Here is a 20,953-nt window from a genome sequence, read left to right on the forward strand (position 1 = left end):
CCTTGTAGTTTATATTCTGTTTGAAGAACCCCTGATCTAGAGCAGTTTCTACAGCCTATATTAATGCATAATGCTTATTAATACAGCTGGATTTCTTTTTCAGGTTTCAGGGTATGTACATTATACAAGTGTACAGTAGCAGGGTCCTACCTGAGATTCAAATCTGCAAAGTCTCAGCTAAAAGTTCAGTCCCCAAATAATTTTACCCTCAACTTCACCAAACAGAAGGCTGATTCAAACAAGTGAAGGGACACAGGAAATGGTGCAATAGAAGGGCAGTAAGAAGGCGAACTAACAAAATAATGAAATAACAGTTCATTATCTCATTTTTATTATTAATTTGGACAATACAGAACAGTAATGACATACTGTGGTCACACTATCAAATACAGAATGCACAGAGAAAAAATGCAAAATAATATATTTATAGAAAAATCTCGCCCTCTCCAAGAATATCATTCCAAAATAGTCAAAAATCGGACAAATAAAAAAACACCAGTGAGACATACAGTTTAGTATACTTTTATATAAAAAGGTAGAAGAAAAAACTTAATTGTGAAATCGCCATAACTTTTGACTGCTACATATAGGAACCTCAGTTTCAAGGCAAAACCTGCATCTCATGAGTCTATATTGCCTATTTCCTGATCTCTGACAACAACTTCAACACAGTGCATTCTCTGGCACCTCTGATATGCCCATCCCATGTGTACAGTGTAAATATGCATTTAGCATTCACTACCACTTTGTTATGCGAATATGTACAAGAGATTGCAATGTCCAGCAATTGGAAATTCCGGATAGAAGTAATGATTTGTAATTTCAGCATCTTGATTTAGCTCCACTCCATATTTATGGTGTATACTTGAATATTGTTTGTTTTGTTTTTAATTGCTTCTCACTCAACTCAAGGTCCATGAAAAGGGTTTGACTGATGACAGTAAGTATGTTACATTAAAAAGTTACCTCACAAAACCTTGACCTCACACCATCTATGTAATGAGCTGGGTTGATGTGTTGCCTAGTATTATACAGGGTTATGTTGTGTTGCATTCGGTTCACCTAGTGGGGTCCATTCCTATGACTGAGAATGGAGAGGTCTGAAACCGACCTGCAAAAAAAAGTTATTGAGAAAGACCAGAGGACTTCTCTCAGAAAGGGTTTTCATGGATTTCCAAAAAAAAAATCTATTGACCGAAACAGCCCAGTGCAGTTGGTAAATTTAATCACATCAACCCAACTCCCTTCCTTCCCCCTAAAATTTCAAAAAACTTTGGCAAACTTTTTTACAGAATACATTGGCTACCACTAGAGAACTTTTAATGTTAGCATGCACAAACATGTTTTAATAAGTTGTAAGCTCTGCTAAGGACCAACCATGGCTATCACCAACACAATCCCTCAACAAGAGAATTGTGGTAGACAACTTCTAAATGTCCAATCCTTTGTCCAAGGTAATTAGTTGAGTTGAGCTGTTGAGTTTTGGAGCACAAAGTTAAATTCGCATGTTTCCTTTTGAGGTGATTACATTCTCATTTTGAAAATAAATTTGATGAGATAAACTCACAATATTGTCCCAGATGAACTGCCATTCTGGCCTGGAAGCACCAAGGGTTTTGGGACATTTCCTCAGGTATCTCCACAGACGATTGAGCCACAATAACAGAAGACACCTTAAGGGATTGGGTCCCTTTAACATACACGCACAGTTCACCCTGAAAAAACTGGTTCTGTTTGAGAACTATAAATTCTGCCCTCATGCACTGCCCATCAATATAACAGAAAGGACTAGGATAAGAGTTTGGTAAACTGGTCGGTGGGAGATGGAGAACCAAGAGTCTTTGTGGCTTTGCCCCGGTAAATTCTGTAAAATAGTCCATTCAGACAATCTCCTTCCACAAATTCTTTACGAAAACCATGGCAGAGTCCTTTTTAACAGTTCAAAGAAATATTCATATTTAATGAAAGCGTTCAATGAGGTAAATGTGAGATCAGGTAGAACTGAAACCCAGAAACACAGACCAGCTCCAGTCCTAAGATTAAAGAACCCGTTTCAAACTAACAGTTTCATAATGCATGGAATCCAATGCTCAATCAGGTCACTTTTGTGTAATTTTTGCAATGAATATTGTTAGAAATAGGAGATACACAACTATATATTCCAACCAGATCCACTGCACTCATCATGGCCATTTGTTCAACAGACAAATATTTGTACATTTGTAAATAACTTGTAAAGAGTTAAATTCTCACGTGTGACCAACTGGTCACACTTGTTGAAAAAACAGACAATTTCAAACAACAAGACAAAACAGCTATTTACAAGGGTCTGAACCCAGCAGAAGTGGAGCAATTACTTGTGAGAAGGCTCAAATATAAAGGTCTTCCTAAAATACACTGTTACAGAAGGCCTACTAGCACCTTAATAAACCAAAGTACTAACATTATAGATGAGTTTCCTGTTTACAAACAATGGAGCGTACGGGGGCAGAAACAACTGAAATGTGACAGACTCGGCATTTAAGCCTCTCCCTCCGCGTTACTTTATCATAATTACGATTGCTGATGCAATGAAAGATTTATATAACGACAGAGTTGTGTTTTTCTTGAAGGTAGAGAAAATCAAAAGATATGAAGGTAGAGAAAATCAAAGATATGACATTTCAATTATGACTAAAATAGCTATAGGGCTATCTTGAGTAAATAAATGGGTAATTTCAAGATGGAGTCTAGTCTAAGCTAAAGCATGGAGTCTAGGCTAAGCTAAAGCACTCTCAAAATTGCCGTTGAAGTGACATAGACTCTGAATGATGTTTTGCCCCGTCTGCACATGTATATTTTCACAAGAAAACTCATCTATATACACCTGTAATAAGCATGATGAAAGCCCTGCCTTTGACTTCATCCACTATATAAAAGAAACAGTCTCCACCCTTCTCCTCTTCTGAAATCATCCAAAAAAATTATTTTATAAAACTGAGGAGTCGGACTGAAAGCTAAATTATTGCAAAAACATTTCTATAAATGGAACAAGAGTCGCTTCAATGTAGGACAGGCTATTTCAAACTACAACCCCCAGGTGTCACAGTAAAAGAAGCCTTTTCCTCGTCTTCGCCCGTAAACTCCTCGTTTCGTCTTTTACGCTTTTCGCTCAACTTGCCGATTTTACAATTGGTAAGTGCAAAAAAACAAGAACACACACAATATGGTGCATTAGAGAATTAAAAAGTCTATATACAATAAAACCAAATCAAACAATCACATACTTCTGTGAGATTAACCCGATTTTACTTCCCCTCAAATACGGAAGGAACACTCAGCAATAAAAATATCAAGGGAAGCTCGCAGGACGCTGACGTTTAACGTGGCAGTGGGATACAAACTTCCAGTTTTTTATCTTTCAGTTAACGATTCCCAAACCCACCCACTAATCTTGTGTCATTTCACCATGTCGTTTGCTCTGAATCAGTAAATCAACCTGCCAGTCAGTCTCTACTCTCTATTGTCCGCTCACCTCAGTAGCAGTGCTTTTTAACAGAGGAGAAAAAAGGCCAGTCACCACAGAAGAGTTCGGAAGACAGGAGGGGGAAAGACGAGGTTCACGATTCAGTATTTAAAGTGTTCATGCTTTGAAAGAGTATTGCCTTAATGGTTTACCTGTGTAAATGAAATCGAGCTCAGGCAACAGCGTGTTCAGACCTATCGCTCCTCGGCTCTGGAGGCCGGCTGGCGGTAAGGTGTAATAATTTGCCCCCCCTTGCGCCACCCTGCTCTGGCAATTCTGTACGGTGCCATGAGCGCATTCCGTGTGCGTTTGTTTATGCTAATGAGAGCCGGCGCCCGGCGGGACCCCCTGAATGTACGGCGGTGTGTGTTTGAGCGAGCACCTCGCCCTGCGTGTTCCCGCGCGCCGGCGGCGGGTTGTTGCGTCTGCGCACGTCTGAGTCGCGCGTGTACCGTGGACGTCGCTTTGAAGCGACACAGCGGTCTGAAAGTGGGGCGGGTAAATAAAAGGGACGCCGGGATGTCTGTTGTTGAAGCTGCGTCGGTCAGCGTGTCGACGCCCGTCGGCCGGGCCGACCGACCCCGCGCACGGCTGCCAGGCGCCCCTTACAGGGGCCCGTACTTGGCCTGGTAGCGGGAGACCAGGTTCTTGCAGCGGCCGCAGTCCTTGCGCAGTTCGGCCACCTCCTGCCGCAGCGCGGCGTTCTCCCGCTCCAGGAAGGCCGCGCGCACCGTGATCTGGTTCTCCTTCAGGCGCCGGGCGTCGCGCGAGCGCTTCGCCGCCATGTTGTTCTTCTTCCTCCTCTCCCAGTACCTGTCATCCTGGGAGTGGGCAGGGATGAGAGCGAGAGGGAGAGAGGCAGAGAGAGAGAGGGAGAGAGAAAATGGGAGAGAAAATGTCATTCATGGCATCTCATCACAAGACATGTCCCAGCATTATTTCTAAGGCCATTGTGCGCAAGCAGAACTCACACACGCCCACACACACACGCACCCTGTTTACCTTCTGCTCGCTGGGCACAAACACCTTCTTGGCCTTTTTGATCATGGGCTGTGGTTTCAGCTCCTCCTCTGAGAAGCGGTGTTTGCGGGGGTTGAAGAGCTCGCCGCCCGGCACGCTGGACAGCACCAGGTCGGCCGGGTCCGGCTGGAAGTTCACCTCCACCACCACGTCGTCCGGGCTGATCGGCGACGGGGTGGCCCGCTCCCTCTCCTTGTTCACCTCTGATCAGAGAAGCGGCAGTTAGCGCCTTTCCGTGAGTAACCCTCCTCGCCTCCAGGTTGCACACCTGGCTGTTATACTGTTTCACTTGCACCTGGCTACAGGCACCTGCAGTTTCCTCCCTCAGGAATTGCCCCAGTCTGCTCCATATAAATAATTAATCTGTGTTTCAGTCTAGTGCACCTGTGTGGCAGTTAACCTGCACGTGTGTGCGTGTGGTGTGGTGTGGTGTGCGTGTGTGTGAGTGTGTATGTGTGTGTGCGCGCATGTGTTTGTGTGTGTGTGTGTATGTGTGTGTGTGTGAGTGTGTGTGCATATGCGAGTGTGTGTGTGTGTGTGCGTGTAAATATATGTGCCAGCCCCTCACCTATGATGGTTTTGGTGGTGGATGCATTCAAGGTCTTGGAGACGGGGAGGTCATCCACGTCCTGATCCAGCTCCACGGAGGAGAGCAGGGAGACGGGGGTGGTGTCTTTAGGGGCGGGGGTGGGGGTGGGGGCGGGGGTGGGTGTGGGAGTAGGGGTGGGGCTGGAGGCGGTGGGGGGGCTGGAGGCGGTGGCAGGGGGGACCGTCTCCTTCTGCTCGGGGCTCTCCGTGCTGAGGTTCTTCTGGAGCTCCTCCTCCAGAGAAGCCGGGATCCCGTTCTCCAGCAGGAACTCGTCCAGGTCCATGTACTCCAGGTGGAAGGTCTCGCCGTCGTACGGGATGGTCTTGTCCCAAATGGCGGGGGTCAGGGAAGCAGACACGCCGCCTGTGCCCCCCAGCCCGTCGCTCCCCCCACTGCCCCTGCCCTCTCCATCGCTTGCCGAGCACAGTTTACCCTTTTCCTTCTCTGAGGGGGCAAACACAATTGAACAAAAGGAGAGAGACATGAATGAGTGCGACACAGAGAAATGGGGCGGGGCGGGGGGGGGGGGGGGGGGGGGTCAGATATAGGTTATAACTTAGTCAAGTTTGGGGCAGTTTGAAGGTATGAGACAGGGTGAGGGAAAAGGGAGAGCAGTCCAGGACATAACAATGGGAGGCGGGGGTACTCTAAAGAGATTGTCAACACAAAAAGATAATTTAGTGCTTCCAATAATGGCAAAAACACTTCACACAGTGCTAGTTTTCCTGACATCCCTGAACATTACGTAGACACCCTTTAGGCAAAGGTGCCAAAATGTTACTTTAAAGCTATTTGACTTGCACATTTCAGTCTGTGGAGCAAATTACAGTTTAATTACAGTCCACATTGTTCATACATTTCATGAAAGTTTCTGCTTTCTAAAGCTTTAAATGTTTCTAATTGTGACACACTTTCATTATGCACGGAATCGTCAAACTGTGTGAAACTAACAGGAAACACCCTTGGGTTATTGAATCATAAGCCAGGGTGCAAGCTAGACTGCTGAGTGGGTAAAACTGAGCATTAAAATGTAGAAACTTTCCTGGCTGGAAAATTCAAATAGACTCAATAGTGTGCACTGAGATCCACTCTCCCCACTGGACAGAAAACTCAAAACGTAAAATACATTATCTTCATTGCTAAAAAGAAATGCTAAAGCATTCGTTAAAATTTCTAATTAATTTTTTTTTTTTTCAATAATGGCATTCATTTACCTCTGAATAATAATCGAGAACTCCGGGAATTGACACAAGCATGCGAACGATTTCGAATGTCTCTATAAAATTATAAAAATAACAGAATAGCTTGCCGATCTAATTAACTATTCAGTAGAAAAACTAGCAACCATTCGATAACTGATTTAGGCTCATTCAAACAGCATTCTGCAAGTATCTGTCTGGCTTGTTCGTTCAGAAATAACAGTTCTCCAGCTTCTGCCATGCTCTCAGTTGGAGCGCTTTGTTGCTTTCGCACCAATGCTCCATGCACATAAAATATTCGTGAAATATTACCTTACCATCATCGCAATCCTCCAGAATATTTGGTGGGGGAATATCCATGATCTTCTTCAGAACGAAAGGGAACGACCTCTGTGGACTGGAGCTTCGCTCCGGTGCCACTGCGATAGTAGGTGTCGATTCTACGGGCATGATCAGCTATGTACCGTTTTGTACGCGTGTATGTCAATTAATGCGAAACAAAGGTGTGAAGCGCTTTCCTTTGCTAAAGTTCTATTTACCAAACCTCCGCTCAAGGGAACCCAATTGCTAAAGCAAAGATTAGACTAAACAACAACACCACCACCGCACTGCCACTCCTGCGATTGACCCGATTCTCCGCCTCTCAGTAATATTCAACAGCCCCCGCGCGGATAGGTCGTGTTCGCTCCTGGTACATGAATATTAGAAGAACACAAAGACGAAGCTGCATCGTTTCCACATCCTGCATGCCTATTGGTCGACGCAGTTGCCGATCCCCCTCCATACATTCCGAGAGAAACGTGATAGCAAAAAGGTACATACTGTACCAGACAGATTCAATGTGTAGGATGCGGTCTGCATAGTGTACATACTCAGCCCGACAGAGTATAAGAGGGAGTCAGAAGACTTGGGCGTGAAGACCAGCGAAACTTGGTCAATGTATTGATACAACTACCCAAGTCGTATCAAATACAGAAAATTGGTTAATTGGTGAATTATCAAATTACAGCATTGTAAATAACGTAGCCCAAGCTACCCACTTCGGCGCGCTTTCAACTTTAAGCTTTCGTTTAGCTAAATGTAGCAGAATACACACACGCCCAAGCCAAGCCTCCTTTCCACACAAAAGTGCACGTGTACGCACCAATATGTTTATGTCCCTTTACATTGAAAACACAGTGTACAAGAAATGTTCTACTGCCCAATAACGTATCGCGTGGCAAAACACGTGAAACCCCTGCACTCTCACGTGCGAGCAGTGAGCAAGGCTGCAGGGGGTAGGATTTCTTTCACGTGCGTGCCAAGGCGACGGCACATGAAAGAACGGGTACACGCGCACCCTGGGACCACTGTATAAATGATATACTAATTTGATGCTATATATTTGGTAGAACCATTTCGGGAAAGGATGTTCACTCCAATACAACTGCATCATTACAAAGGACAAACATAACCAATATATTCAGAACACTTGTCTTTGAGCTCAGTGGACGACCTTATTGCAGTCCAAACCATAATACATTGTATATTTGCAGTAAACATAAACCCGCATTTGCAGAAACACACGGCGTGATCCAACCAGTGCGTCATACTCCAAGCAACATAGAATCAGGCAATAATGCGCCTTAGCCCACATTGGATTACCTGTGGGTTTTGCTGATATCTAAGGACCCTGAACTTATGGCTCACCAGGAACAACCATATCTTATCTGAAGTTAACAGTAAAATACTAAATAATCGAGGAACACTTAACACACAAAGGACGTATAAACGGTAGCCTATAGAACGCTCAGTTAACCTGTGAGTGCGCGCGCGCGTCTGACCGCGATGCGACAGTGTGGTTTTCAGCAGGTCTGTGAAAGAACATTGTGTACCGAACAGAGTTCCAGCAGCGCTTCTATTTTTTTCCCCCTCGCCCCTCCCCCAAGTCTTCACGCAGTTCATTATCAGGGGCTTGCAAAACATGAATAGCGCGGAAAAACGAGCTGTCAGGCCACTGCCGAAAGGAGACTGTAGGCTATGCACGATTATTAATTACATTTAGAGTGTTAGGAAAGAAGCGGCATTCATTGGTTAAGCACGTTTGACAAAGAAGCCATGTAACCAGTTTCACCCTTTCCTCAGCCAGAATTCAGGTATCATACACTTTAAAGTGACAAACTATGGCTTCTAAAATGGTTAATTGAGAGAGCTGATAGACCACCTGCTATGTTACAGTTTGGCAGAATGTAACCCAAGAATCCTTACAGCACCAAAATGTAGCCTTTTTTTTATAACGACATACTGTAAAATTCAGCATAAGAATGATCATGCCAAATCCCAGTTTTCTTGAAGAAAAACTTCAGTTCTGGTGACTGCTTGTCATGTGAAACTTGCAGAGCAAGGTTCAACAGAAATTGATTGGGAAGAGAGTGCATAACATAACTCCCCCTCTTTTTGTAAGCAATATACTACACTGCTACCCTGGAAAATAAGCACAATGCAAATTGCATGCAAACCAATGAGGCATGCATCTTTAAATACAATTTAGGCAAAATTTAAGACAATTAAGCCCTGAATAAATCTTATGCTAGTTTACAAAACAACACATTTTTTGTTTGTTTGTTTTTCATTTCAGGTAATGCTTGGAAATCCTTATAACATAGTCTAAGTCCATTTTACTTGTCTTTATTATGCACTGTCCTAGGTTTGCTTCAAAGCTGTCAGTAAGCACAGTAAATCCAAGCTAAGTGGTTAGTGGTGTGCAGCAGTAGGCCCACTCAAAATGACCTTGAAGCTGTGGCACTTACGGGTATTCTCATCATGCTACCCTGTCCCTGTTTTAGAAAAGCCTACAACTGCGGAGCAGTTACAGAATTAACCTGTCGTCAAGGAATGCATGTTTCAGATGCAAGCACACCAAATTGCATTATGTGGTGGTAGAAATGAATGGGTCTTACAAATAAGGACAAAATACTTGCCACCTGGCAAGTTGGGCCAGTACAAGATATAGTTTAACCTCTGAAACTTCTGCCCAGTGGGATTCTGAAGACTTGGGATTTCCAGTCTCCAGATACTTTTAACAGAGCAGGAAATAGGTTTATATAAGTTTTGTTGTTGCGGGTGGGCTAATTTCCCAACAGGATGGGAAATCATTCTGTTTGTTTTAAGAGAACTGATACTTATTTCAATGTATTGAATCACACTTTTGGCCCAGCTGAAAGTGACAGCAAAAAAATAAATAAAAATAAAATAAATAAAATAGGGACCATGCTCCTGCACAGGCATTTAAAAAAAAAAAAAAGCTAGACCCTGTACAAAGCTTGATAACATTTAATTGCCTTTCTTACTTTGCAGCTTTACCTGCCGAGGAATGAAGGCATTTATCTCAGAGATTGACAACATATTTCTGCTATTTTGTCTTTTGTAGTTACATAGAATGTTCTGGAAATGACCATATAATTATTGATAACTGTCCGTTACTACTGTCCTTGGCGAGTGTTGAAAGTGTACTGTATGTTTGCCTACAGAACCATGTCAGATATGCACTAGCCACTTTGGCCAGCATTGGAACTGACGACGAATCGCGCTGCCAGCATGACTCCGCGTAGTCTCCGCGTCACCACAGGTGCCATTAAAAAGTGTGCGGGTTCGTTTTTGACACACAGAAGCGGGTAAACCCAGGTTTTTACAAATGAATGCTGGTATTTGACAATAGGCTACCAAATGAATCTATTTGGCGCAGAAAATGAACTTAAGGTGCTTTTTGTAAGTCGGCTATGCCTCTGTCTCAGCGCGCGCGCGCGCGCGCGTGTGTGTGTCTTTTCATGTAGGTATAACAATTCCTGACATTCTAGATGGGCTAATGAGATTCCATAGGATTGGAATAGGATTGTGACAAGGCACTCCTTCCGTCCTATTGTAATGACAAAGGTAAGTGTACAAAGCTGCACCTGTCCAGTCACATGTAAATCTAGTGTAAAGAAATTCGCCAAGCGACAACAAAAAAAGTCAGCTGATCTAATGGTGATGGCGATAACTTCGACACTGAAAAAACAAGACCACAGGTTTCCATTTCTGAACCTAAAATTATCAGCTGAAACTTCTGAAAAATACTAATACTTCTGAAAAATGTATTACAACACTCAATGCAGAATTTTAATATCTTTGCAGTCCTCTGTATAGATGAGGGTAACGACGTCCATACATTTCGAATTCTCTAAAAGCAACTTGTTGCTTCCAGCTAACAGCTCCTGCTAAGCAATTCACAAATCGTACTACAGGCAGCAATCTTGAGCGGGATCTTGAATCGTTGTCCAGACCTATGCATAATTATAACCATGCAATCAGAATTTCCAGATTCTTTAGCGTATTTCGGAGCATTATTCTCCAAGTCTCCGAGAAACGAAGTGTTACTTCACCTTAATATAGAAGTATCAGTTGGTCCTTCAATAGACTTCTCATTGAACCTGTCAGACAACATAGCCACAATAGTTCGCTAAATTCTACAGGTAAAATGCTATATGTCCTTACCGTTGCCATCGGTCGTCGGGAGGACAGAAAATGGATATTCAAGCAAAGCTTTTAAAACTTCAGGAATATCACTTGCGATTAATCCGTTGGCAGCCGACATCTCTGTTTGCTCTGAGAACAAATAACTCGAAGGTTTGCTTTAATAGCCCACGCTGGATCTGATATTCAAAACTCAAGTTTGACTGAAGCAAACAAGTTTGTTCCTAATGGCCAGTAAATTTGACATCTCAAGGTAATTGCTGCTTCGTGTCATGTGGTTCAATGGCTTGGCCACAAAATAACCTGGGAATGTACACCTTCCGATTGTAGGTCATGAGTTTGAGAGAGCAATATACAATTAAGTTAAATAGCCACGCCCACTTTATGTTCTAACAAGGGTGAACTGACCAATTAAACGCCGTATATACGGTCATCTCATTAACACACAAGTAAATAATACTTCGTATTAGTTGAGACAGCTGCCATTTACAGTGCTAGCCAATTGGAATTTAGGTAAGGCGTGGTGAGAAATACCTGACTTACAAACTACAAAAAACCAAAGGAACTAGGCTTAGTTTCTTTGTGAAAACAAAGATTGAAGTGCACATCTTGAGAAAACTTGTCAAAAACACGTTGGAATTGTTAGAATGCCCATTAATAACCTCTGACTAGACCTATGAAGCAAACTAGAAAATTATGGAGCTTTATTTATGAATATGGCACACTATCTGATGACCCCAGATTTCAGGGCTTCCAACACTCAAAACCCATCTACCGCAGGGGACAGTGTTTTTGATTGCTGAAGTCCAACTTTTTCATGTAATCCAAGCACAATCCGTCATATTTAACTTTTGAAACAATGTCCCCTTTCAGTCTCTCCATCAAGTTTAAAAAAAAATCTTATTACCATTTGGAAACCATTTAAGTAAGGACCCCTCTCATTGATTGACTGATTCTGAGTGAACTACCTGCACCAACCTTCTGGATTCTAAACTGTGTCTCACACAGAGTTTGTTATCCATAGAATCACAAGTGAAATAAGAAAAAGAATCCCAAACATTCAGGACTGAAACTCATTCTGGTTTGTCATTTACTCAAGCAAGCAGAGAAGGGGTATGAACAAACAACATCACATTTCCTTTTTGAACAATCTGTTTATTGTTAAACCTTTTTCCATATAAGATTTGGTCCATTGTTTTTTCATCTTTCAATTCCAACCAGAAAGCAAAAAAGGAGAAGAAAAATACAAAAAAACAAAAAAACAAAACAAAACAAACAAAACGAAAAACAAACAAAAAAAAATTTTTCTTTTCATTTTTTAAATCTCTGGCCCATACCCACTATCCAAGTTATCGTAAATCAATGATAACGCAAACATCTATACTCAGCATTATTCCACGTGTATGTCAGCTCACACCTATAGTTTTATAGGGAGAGTAGTACACCTGTATAACTAGGAATTATAAAGGCGACATTGAAGTGTGTTGGTTGAAAAACATCAACTCTGCTTCAGAAAAGCAGCCTGGACACTCTGGCTTAAGAATAGGCTTGTTTGCAGATGTATGCAGCATACAGGCTGAATACTTAACACTGGGAGATGAAAGAAAGCACAGCCTCCAATGAGAACAGACACAGGCTCAGCACAGGCGCTGGAAAGCTGATTAAACACAAATACTTCACCCTGGGCTAGTGCCAGAGAGCAGAGAATGCAGAGTGAAGCCATTTGCCAGCGACAATCTGATACATCACTTGCAAAAAAAAAAAAATTAAGCAAAAAATTTGGGATGTTTAAGTGAGCCCATTTCTTTGGAATGCCTCGTTTTATTGTACATTTTTTTGCCGTTCACAAATTGCAATTTTCTTTTCCACTGAACGACAGTTTTCAGTAGACAGTCAACACCTGTGCCGCTGACACCAATCCATTACACTGATGTACCATCCAAAAATGACAGGATATTTAGCATAAGGCCTACATATGCATTATTTGGATAATACATCTTTTATGATCACATGATCAATCAATTCAGACAGCAACATCTGCAAACAATGTTAATTTAAAACCAACACATGATGTCACCTCGCCATCTATGTACCTATAAGTGTCTAAGTATATTTTAATTATATATTGAGAAAGGAGGACTGTTTATATATTTAATATATATTTATATAAATTTGTAAGGCGCTATGCAGCAGTTGTTCATAAATGTCCATGTATGCTTTGAGCTCTGTCACACAATAGCTGATTCAAGTCCAGTGTGCAATCAGTATAAAGTCCATGTTTCTGGAGGGTGGGAACGTTATCACTGTAACAGATGGACGGACTGACAGACAGACAGACAGACACTGCAGACCCTGCTCCTCAGCACTCCTGTAGTCATGCTTTCCGGCGTGGGATGAATTTAAACTGGAATGGACATTCAGTGCCGTCCAAGCCACTCTGATGCTGGTGAAATATTTGTTAAAAAGCAGAGAAGAGAGATGGCTCTTAACGTTCCTTAAGATGTTTACGAAAGGATTCAACAGAATATCCCCACTGAAAGCGATGCGCAACGTGCGCCAGATTAAGAGGAATGCAAAGCCAGAGCTGAAATCAACGAAAAGCCAAGAAGGAATCCAGAGGTAGAAGCAAGTCAAGAACTCTTGTGGTCCCCAAATAAATCGCGCAAGGACAACCGCGAAGACTGTGAAGGGCCTGGAATGAGCGAATGCCCTGAACGACATCTGCGCAGCCTGGTGTTTTAGGGTGTCTGTCTGCCTGCCTGTGTGCGCATGTGCGCACGCTAGTGAAAAGGCCATTCTGATACATGTGCAGAGCTCCACACCGGATTGTTCCTCTCTGCTAGGACTTGTGCGCATACATAGACATCTATATACCATAGAATACGATCAATACATATTCATACTTGGATACACGTATAAAGAGAAAGTTATTAATGTATACATATCAATAGTATATAAGAAGAACCAAAAATGGTGGTAACTGAATCATCGTCATCATTGTAATAATAGTAATAATATCCCTCAACAATGAAAACAACTGGGTCATTCCAGGTTGGGTCCAGCTCTCTCTCAATCACAGTCCGACACAGTCATAACTAGGCTTTGTGACATCACTCAATGGGGAAACGGGACAGGTTTGAAATTACTTTCGCATCTCAGAGCAGCAGTGCAATAATCTGCTCCCAGGTCTTATAACAGAGTACAAAGCTCTCACACCCATACTGCTCCAATTACACCAGTTATGGCACCTCTACAACCAATTATACACTCTGATTATTGAAGGAAAAATAAACACTGTAAATAACCTGACACTGATACGAGTATATGACGCTGTAGTTTTGACCGGGCTGAAATACCATGGGCAGAATGTGCATACTTTTCAATGGACACCGTAGGTAGTTAATTGAAAAACTTGTTTTACTGTGCTGTCATTATTTTACTCTGCTTAATTTCACACTGCGGTCTAGAAGTCACTGCACCGGCATGCAATGAAACATCTTCAATCGGGCAGGCCGAAACGTTTATGCATTGCCCTGTGGGGCTTCCATCCACAGTCGGCACTGGCATTGTCTGGATTTGATAGTAAAATGGAGGGCCCATCCATGCACTGGAACGGAGCCTTAAAAGGAGTTTCATTTTTTGGATCACCCCCCCCCAATGTTTCATGACAAACAGAGCACAAACAAGGGAGTTCACTGTGCAAAATCAGACTGGCAAATCCAACCAAATACAGTCTGTGCATTTAAGTATCCCCCCACCACCCCCCCGCACCACAAGAGAACCCTTGGTGCCATTTAAAAAGTTTTATGCTATGCTAAGTTTTTGCTATGTATCACCCAATAGCAGAGTAAAAGCCGAAAGCCCAACAGACTGCAAGTGTGTCCGTGAAGCACCGCCTCTGCCCCTGTTCAAACGCACGTCTTCTCCGAATTACAAGATATCAGCACATCCTGCCAATGGCACGGATCATGAGTATTCGTACTGCGAAAAACAAGTGTGATGCGTTCTCTGGGACTACATTTCCCTTCAGCCACTGTTTCTACAACCCAACCAAGGAGCGCCTTCACAAACTGCGCTCAGGAAACGTTCCACACCCAACACTTCTGGAATGACCCTCACAAAAGCAAGAATCTCTAATCATCTAGCGATAGTTAATATAGCATAGAGTATGTCTCAATAACAAGGGGTACTATGTAATCAATACAAGATTAGGTTATGTTTTAATTAAGCTTAACGGCTAAGTTATTATTAGTATATCGATTCTCTTTAATATTTATATATGTGTGTATGTATACGAGTATATAATGACATACATTTATAGATAGTGTCCACTGTGGCTTTTCAGTAAGACTTGCTAAGCAGGGTATTGAAAATCATTATTTTATAAATGTGCACACACAGGCACCACCACGTCTTCTGCCAGGTTCAACCTCCCCTGCGTTTGGTTTTCCCTTTAGTAATGCCACAAGAGACAACGTTCACAGGCTCAGCTGTAAACCTCTCTCCATCACTCCTGTGAACTGACTGGCCCATGCCAAAACTGGCAACCACCTGAATGTGACCCCTCCCACTTTCCAGTGAGGTGGAGCCCCTTTAATTTTTAATGAAATGGAGATTTCCAGCTCTACCACTAAGTGTGTATTTTTTTTTTTTTTAAAGCAACCTTCATAATTACAAAGTAATAACCACTTTGTCTCCACCCTCCCTGCTCATTCAACCCCTCTTCCAGACTACTTTTGAAAATGAACATCCATCATACCACAGGACATTCAGTGCTGTGTTTACACTTTTCAGACCTCCTGCAATGCACTACATTACCCATAAGCAATTACACCATTGCCATTTTAACCAGGGCCAGCTTTCTTATCTGTATAGGGTGAGCACAATACAGCTCTCTCTCCATCTCCATCTCACTCACACTCTCAAATATACATTCCCTCTCTATCACGCACACACACAATCTCACACACAACAAGCGCACACACGCAGATACATACCGCACCGATTAAGACTATTTTGTAACAACCCCAGGCGGGCCACACAACCCCCCCCCCCCTTAAAGATTATGGAAATCAGGCACGTGTGCGGTATACTGCCGGTGTGCGTTTGTGCACGTGTGCATGTACAGTGTATGAGCCAGACGTCATGCCATCACTCAACAGTCATGATCTATGTCAACACTCGGGGGGCACGGGGGGGGGGGTCTGTCGGTCAGTTCTAAATGTTCTTTTTCTCCAGTGCACATATCACTCCCCATTACTCTCCCTCTATCAGAATGGCAGAGTCCCTAGGGGAGGGAGCATACAGGCTGAAATCAGAAAGGGGCGTGGTCGTGTGGAGGTCAGCAGTCTTCATTCTTTCCTGAGTCTCAGCGTTCAGCCCCCCCCCTCCCCCCCACACCCCAGTGGAAGTGCTGGGACAGGACTCCGTAAGACCAAAATACACTGGGGGGGCGAGGGGGTGTGGGGGAGATTTTGGGGCACACATATGGAAGGAATGCCATGTGCCCCGATGTGTGAGATTCCCTGCGTGTGAACCACTGTGGCCTTGAGAATTCAGTCTGTCTTTGAGTTGTGTGGATCTAAACCATGTTGTGTACAGACGAAGGCTGGGAGCCAAAGCCTGAACCGGAGCTGAAAGTACAAACCTCAGCGTATGCACTAATGTACAAAGGGCTTCTCAACCACAGGGTCAGCCATTTATTGTTGTGAATATTGTAGCTTTATCTCAAAGGATAATTTGTAGCTGTTCTGTGTCAAAGTGGACATCAGTGTATGTGTGGATGTGTGCGTGCATGGATTTCTGTCTGTCTGTCCGGACGTGGCTCAGTCCTGCAGGAGGAAGTTGTACTTCCCGAAGTCAAAGTCGTTGGGGGCGATCAGCATGTCGTCGCGGGCCTTGGCCAGCTTCCGCCGCAGGAAGTCCCGCCTCTCCTGCCACTCCACAAGCTCCTCCTCACTGTGGGCGTAATCACAGCTCACGCCCTCCGGACAGCTGCTCTCCAGTCTGCCAATCACACACACTCACCAATCACCAGAGTGCCCCGAGTGAGGAGAGGCAGGGTTTGGTTGAGATGAAGGGTTTGGTACGACACGGACCGCTGAACAGACCGTTAGGCTAAAGCATCACAAAGTGCTTTAGCGCGTGTCGTGATGCGGTCGTATGTCCTGCTGAGTGTGTTGTGCTATGCGTCTGTGGGTCATACATGCGGTGCTGTGTGTGTGTGTGCATCCATGCGGATCTGTGTATGCGTGCATGCATGCGGTTCTGTGTATATGCGCGTGCATGCTGTTCTGTGCATGCATGCAGTTCTATGTATGTGCGCATGCATGCGGTTCTGTGTATGTGCGCATGCATGCGGTTCTGTGTATGCGTGCATGGGCGCATATTACCTTGGGCAGAGCGTGAAGCGGTGTCCAGGAAAGCGGTACCTCCAGGCCAGCCCTTCCTCCTCCCCCTCGCAGCTGAACACCCTGTCCTTGTGCTTCTCTGAGGAGATGTGCTGCTGCCACTGCCGCTCGCTGTTACTGTGCTTCCCACACAGCCGGCAGTGGAACCCGCTCTGCAACGCAACGGAAATGACAAACACGGCGTAACGGGGCTGACACGTGGTGTAACGGATCTGACAAATGTGCTGTAACAGAACTGACACACTGACACACAAAGCTTAACAGCACTGCCATAACACAGCGTAGCAGAGCTCGCTCACACACACACACACACACACAAAGCTTAACAGCACTGCCATAACACAGCGTAGCGGAGCTCACTCACACACACACACACACACACACACACAAAGCTTAACAGCACTGCCATAACACAGCGTAGCGGAGCTCGCTCACACACACACACACACACACAAAGCTTAACAGCACTGCCATAACACAGCGTAGAGGAGCTCACGCACACACACACACACACACACACAAAGCTTAACAGCACTGCCATAACACAGCGTAGCGGAGCTCGCTCACACACACACACACAATGGTGCTGACACATGCATGCATGCATGCATGTTGGAGGTGCTTGTTCAGTGGACATGCAGGACCATGTCACGTTCATAAATGATGCTAAAGGTCAATGCCACAGGGAAGCTGTGACCCCATGGGATCAGAACAGAGTGTAACCATGGCAATTAGGCTGCTTACCATAGGCTCTGCATAGTCGGTCGGCATGGCGATTTGTTTCTCCTCAGGGGGTGGGCTAAGAAGGGTGCCATCTGGTCTGCGATTCTGATTGGTCAGTGTCAGCCACATGTCATACATTTGCTGCATGTCTCGCACTGGAGGGACAGGAAAAAGTAAGAGGAGATTGGTTAGGCCTACCAGTGATGCTAAAAGGGAATGAGTGCGTGTAAGCGAGTAAATGTTTGTGTGTGTGTGTGTGTGTGTGTGTGTGTGTGTGTGTGCATGTGTGCGTGAGGGGGGGGGGGTAGGGAGGTGGTGGGGAAGTGGGCGGAGCTATAGCTTTGGGTGACAGAGACTCACGGTTGTTATTCTTCATGTAGGTCCACACGTCTCTCTCCTCCAGGCTGTGGGCGAAGGAACAGTTCCCAATATAGTGGCACTTCTTCTGTTTCATCACGTGGACGCACATCTGACACAGAGACACAGTTACACCCTCCCTCTCTGCTGGAAACCGGCGTGGTGAGCCAGGCTCAATGTGCGCCGTTCAAAGTGCGCAGCTCTGTGTGTGCTGCTGTATCTGTACAGCTCTATCTGTGCCGCTCTACCTGTATTGCTCCATCTTGACCGCTCTTCCTGTGGTGCTCTATCTGTGCTGCTCTACCTGTACCACTTTATCTGTATAGCTAGGGCTGTACTGCTGTCCAATAAATAAAACAATTACTGCATGGAGTCCAATGAACTACACTAAAAACTGTGAGAACAGTCTTGTTCCTTGTGTAAAGTACGTGGATAAAAACTACTGTTATCTGGGCCCATTATATATGTTGTTTATAAGACTGTGTGTTACAGCATGTGTGCGTGTGTGTATGAATGAGTCGACAGACACGACAGACTCATGTTTGGCCCAAAAGCCTGTGCCGGGGCGAAGGCTATACTCCTGCATGTCAGGTAAATATTCAGAGCGGAGTGGGGCGCAGCTAAACACTCCCTCATCGCTCAGTGTTAGTTAAGTTCCGCTGAGATTACACGCCCTTCAGAAACCACGTTTGGATGTGAAGCCCCTGAGCCTGAGCGAGTCTGGCTGTGGCTGAGGCCAGGGCGAGAGTCAGAGAGCCAGAGCCAGAGAGCGAGAGCCAGAGAGCGAGAGCCAGAGAGCCAGAGAGCCAGAGAGCCAGAGCCAGAGAGCCAGAGCCAGAGAGCCAGAGCCAGAGAGCCAGAGTCAGAGAGCCAGAACCAGAGAGCGAGAGTCAGAGAGCCAGAGTCAGAGAGCGAGAGCCAGAGAGCGAGAGTCAGAGAGCGAGAGCCAGAGAGCCAGAGAGCCAGAGAGCCAGAGCCAGAGAGCGAGAGCCAGAGAGCCAGAGCCAGAGAGCGAGAGTCAGAGAGAGCGAGAACCAGAGAGTGAGAGTCAGAGAGTGAGAGCCAGAGAGCCAGAGTCAGAGAACGAGAGTCAGAGAGTGAGAGTCAGAGAGCGAGAGTCAGAGAGCGAGAGTCAGAGAGCGAGAGTCAGAGAGTGAGAGTCAGAGAGCGAGAGTCAGAGAGCGAGAGTCAGAGAGCGAGAGTCAGAGAGTGAGAGGCAGAGAGCGAGAGTCAGAGAGCGAGAGCCAGAGAGGTGAGAGCAGAGAGCGAGAGTCGAGAGGAGCAGGGCAGAGTCAGAGAGCGAGAGCCAGAGAGTGAGAGTCAGAGAGAGCGAGAGCAGAGAGCGAGAGCAGAGAGCGAGGAGGCCAGAAGCGAGGGAGAGTCAGAGAGCGAGAGCCTCAGCGCGAGTCCTTACGTCGTACTGCTGGGGGTAGCTCCTGGAGAAGGGCAGCGGACGCACCACCACCCACTTCTTCTTCTCAAACGACTTCACCAGCAGCACCCGCCTCTCCTTCGTCCAGCTGGGGGGGGGGGGAACAGAAGAAAGGAGGAGCATTCAAAGAGCAACATGGTGTCTGATTTGGTTTACTGTGGCGTAAGACTGAGTGGTGAACCTCGTCTTGTAGTCTACGGACAGTCTGTAAAGCAGACCGGCTCTGCGCTCTGTTAACATGGTTCAGGCACGTCCCGGCTGTGATTGGGCGGGTGCTGGGGAGAGTGGGGCAGGGGTGTGGTCTCACCTGTGCCGGGCCTTGGCGGTGCAGTACTTGAGGGCTTTGTCCGGCTCGCTGACCAACCCGTCCCGCCAGCACTGCCCACACACAAACTTCATCTTCAGGTTCAGGCCCCGCGCTCTTCCTCCTCCTCCTCCTCCTCCGCCGCCCCCGTCACCCCCACCTCCCATGTTATTCAGGGGCGGCACATGCATAGGCTTACCGCCATAAATCAGAGGAAACAGAGAAACAAACGACAGGACAGCTGAGACTGGCTGTACAATCCTTCCCCCCCATTGGGGGGAGGAAAGAAAAAAAGAAAAATGCACCAGAAGGTCAGCTATCCCATAATGCATTTTTATACTGCTTCTATGAACAAAGGCCTCAGTTGAAACAGGAACCAAATGAGATTCTTAATTCCATGCCATTCTCTGTATTTTGACTTCATAACCACCCCCCCCCCCCGCCAATCGAATGTTAAGAGCATTAAATCAGAAATGAAAGTTTCCGCGAACGCAGCGCCTCTCTCCCGCTGTGAGTCTGCTCGCCGCAGGGCTCTGCTTACCTTCGGCCGCTGGACGTTCTGTTCCAGCCGGTGCCAGTGGCGCTTGGACTCCTGCACGATCTCCTCGTGGGTGATGCCTGCAGACACAGCACGCCCACAGACTCAGCTCTGCAGCCCCACAGACTCAGCTCTGCAGCCCCACAGACTCAGCTCTGCAGCCCCGCAGACTCAGCTCTGCAGCCCCGCAGACTCAGCTCTGCAGCCCTGCAGACTCAGCCCTGCAGACTCAGCTCTGCAGCCCCACAGACTCAGCTCTGCAGCCCCACAGACTCAGCTCTGCTGCCCCGCAGACTCAGCTCTGCAGCCCCACAGACTCAGCCCCGCAGACTCAGCTCTGCTGCCCCACAGACTCAGCTCTGCAGCCCCGCAGACTCAGCTCTGC

General features: G+C 45.6%; 2 protein-coding genes across 3 annotated transcripts in view; both read right to left on the bottom strand.

The window, feature by feature from the left end:
- Window positions 1-308: 308 nt before the first annotated feature.
- tefb (TEF transcription factor, PAR bZIP family member b) lies at window positions 309-11,163 on the bottom strand. 2 transcript variants are annotated; one of them, XM_064314150.1, is made up of 4 exons: window positions 10,826-11,163; window positions 5,094-5,558; window positions 4,508-4,728; window positions 309-4,326 (listed from the first exon to the last, which is right to left on the bottom strand). In XM_064314150.1, the coding sequence occupies exons 1-4, from the start codon at window positions 10,923-10,925 to the stop codon at window positions 4,111-4,113; spliced, it is 1,002 nt and encodes a 333-aa protein (XP_064170220.1). In that variant the 5' UTR covers window positions 10,926-11,163; the 3' UTR covers window positions 309-4,110. The 2 variants fall into 2 exon arrangements, with proteins under 2 accessions (XP_064170220.1, XP_064170219.1); XM_064314149.1 differs by lacking the exon at window positions 10,826-11,163 and adding an exon at window positions 6,631-9,553.
- Window positions 11,164-11,938: 775 nt separating this feature from the next.
- Window positions 11,939-20,953, bottom strand: part of LOC135242868 (zinc finger CCCH domain-containing protein 7B-like) — an 18,284-nt gene continuing 9,269 nt past the window's right edge. The window contains 7 exon segments of the mRNA XM_064314142.1: window positions 11,939-16,810; window positions 17,197-17,366; window positions 17,959-18,092; window positions 18,298-18,406; window positions 19,709-19,814; window positions 20,034-20,224; window positions 20,572-20,648. Coding sequence (XP_064170212.1) covers window positions 16,630-16,810; window positions 17,197-17,366; window positions 17,959-18,092; window positions 18,298-18,406; window positions 19,709-19,814; window positions 20,034-20,224; window positions 20,572-20,648 — 968 coding nt within the window. The 3' untranslated portion in view covers window positions 11,939-16,629.

Source organism: Anguilla rostrata, chromosome 17, assembly GCF_018555375.3.
Source record: "Anguilla rostrata isolate EN2019 chromosome 17, ASM1855537v3, whole genome shotgun sequence".
NCBI lineage: Eukaryota > Metazoa > Chordata > Actinopteri > Anguilliformes > Anguillidae > Anguilla > Anguilla rostrata.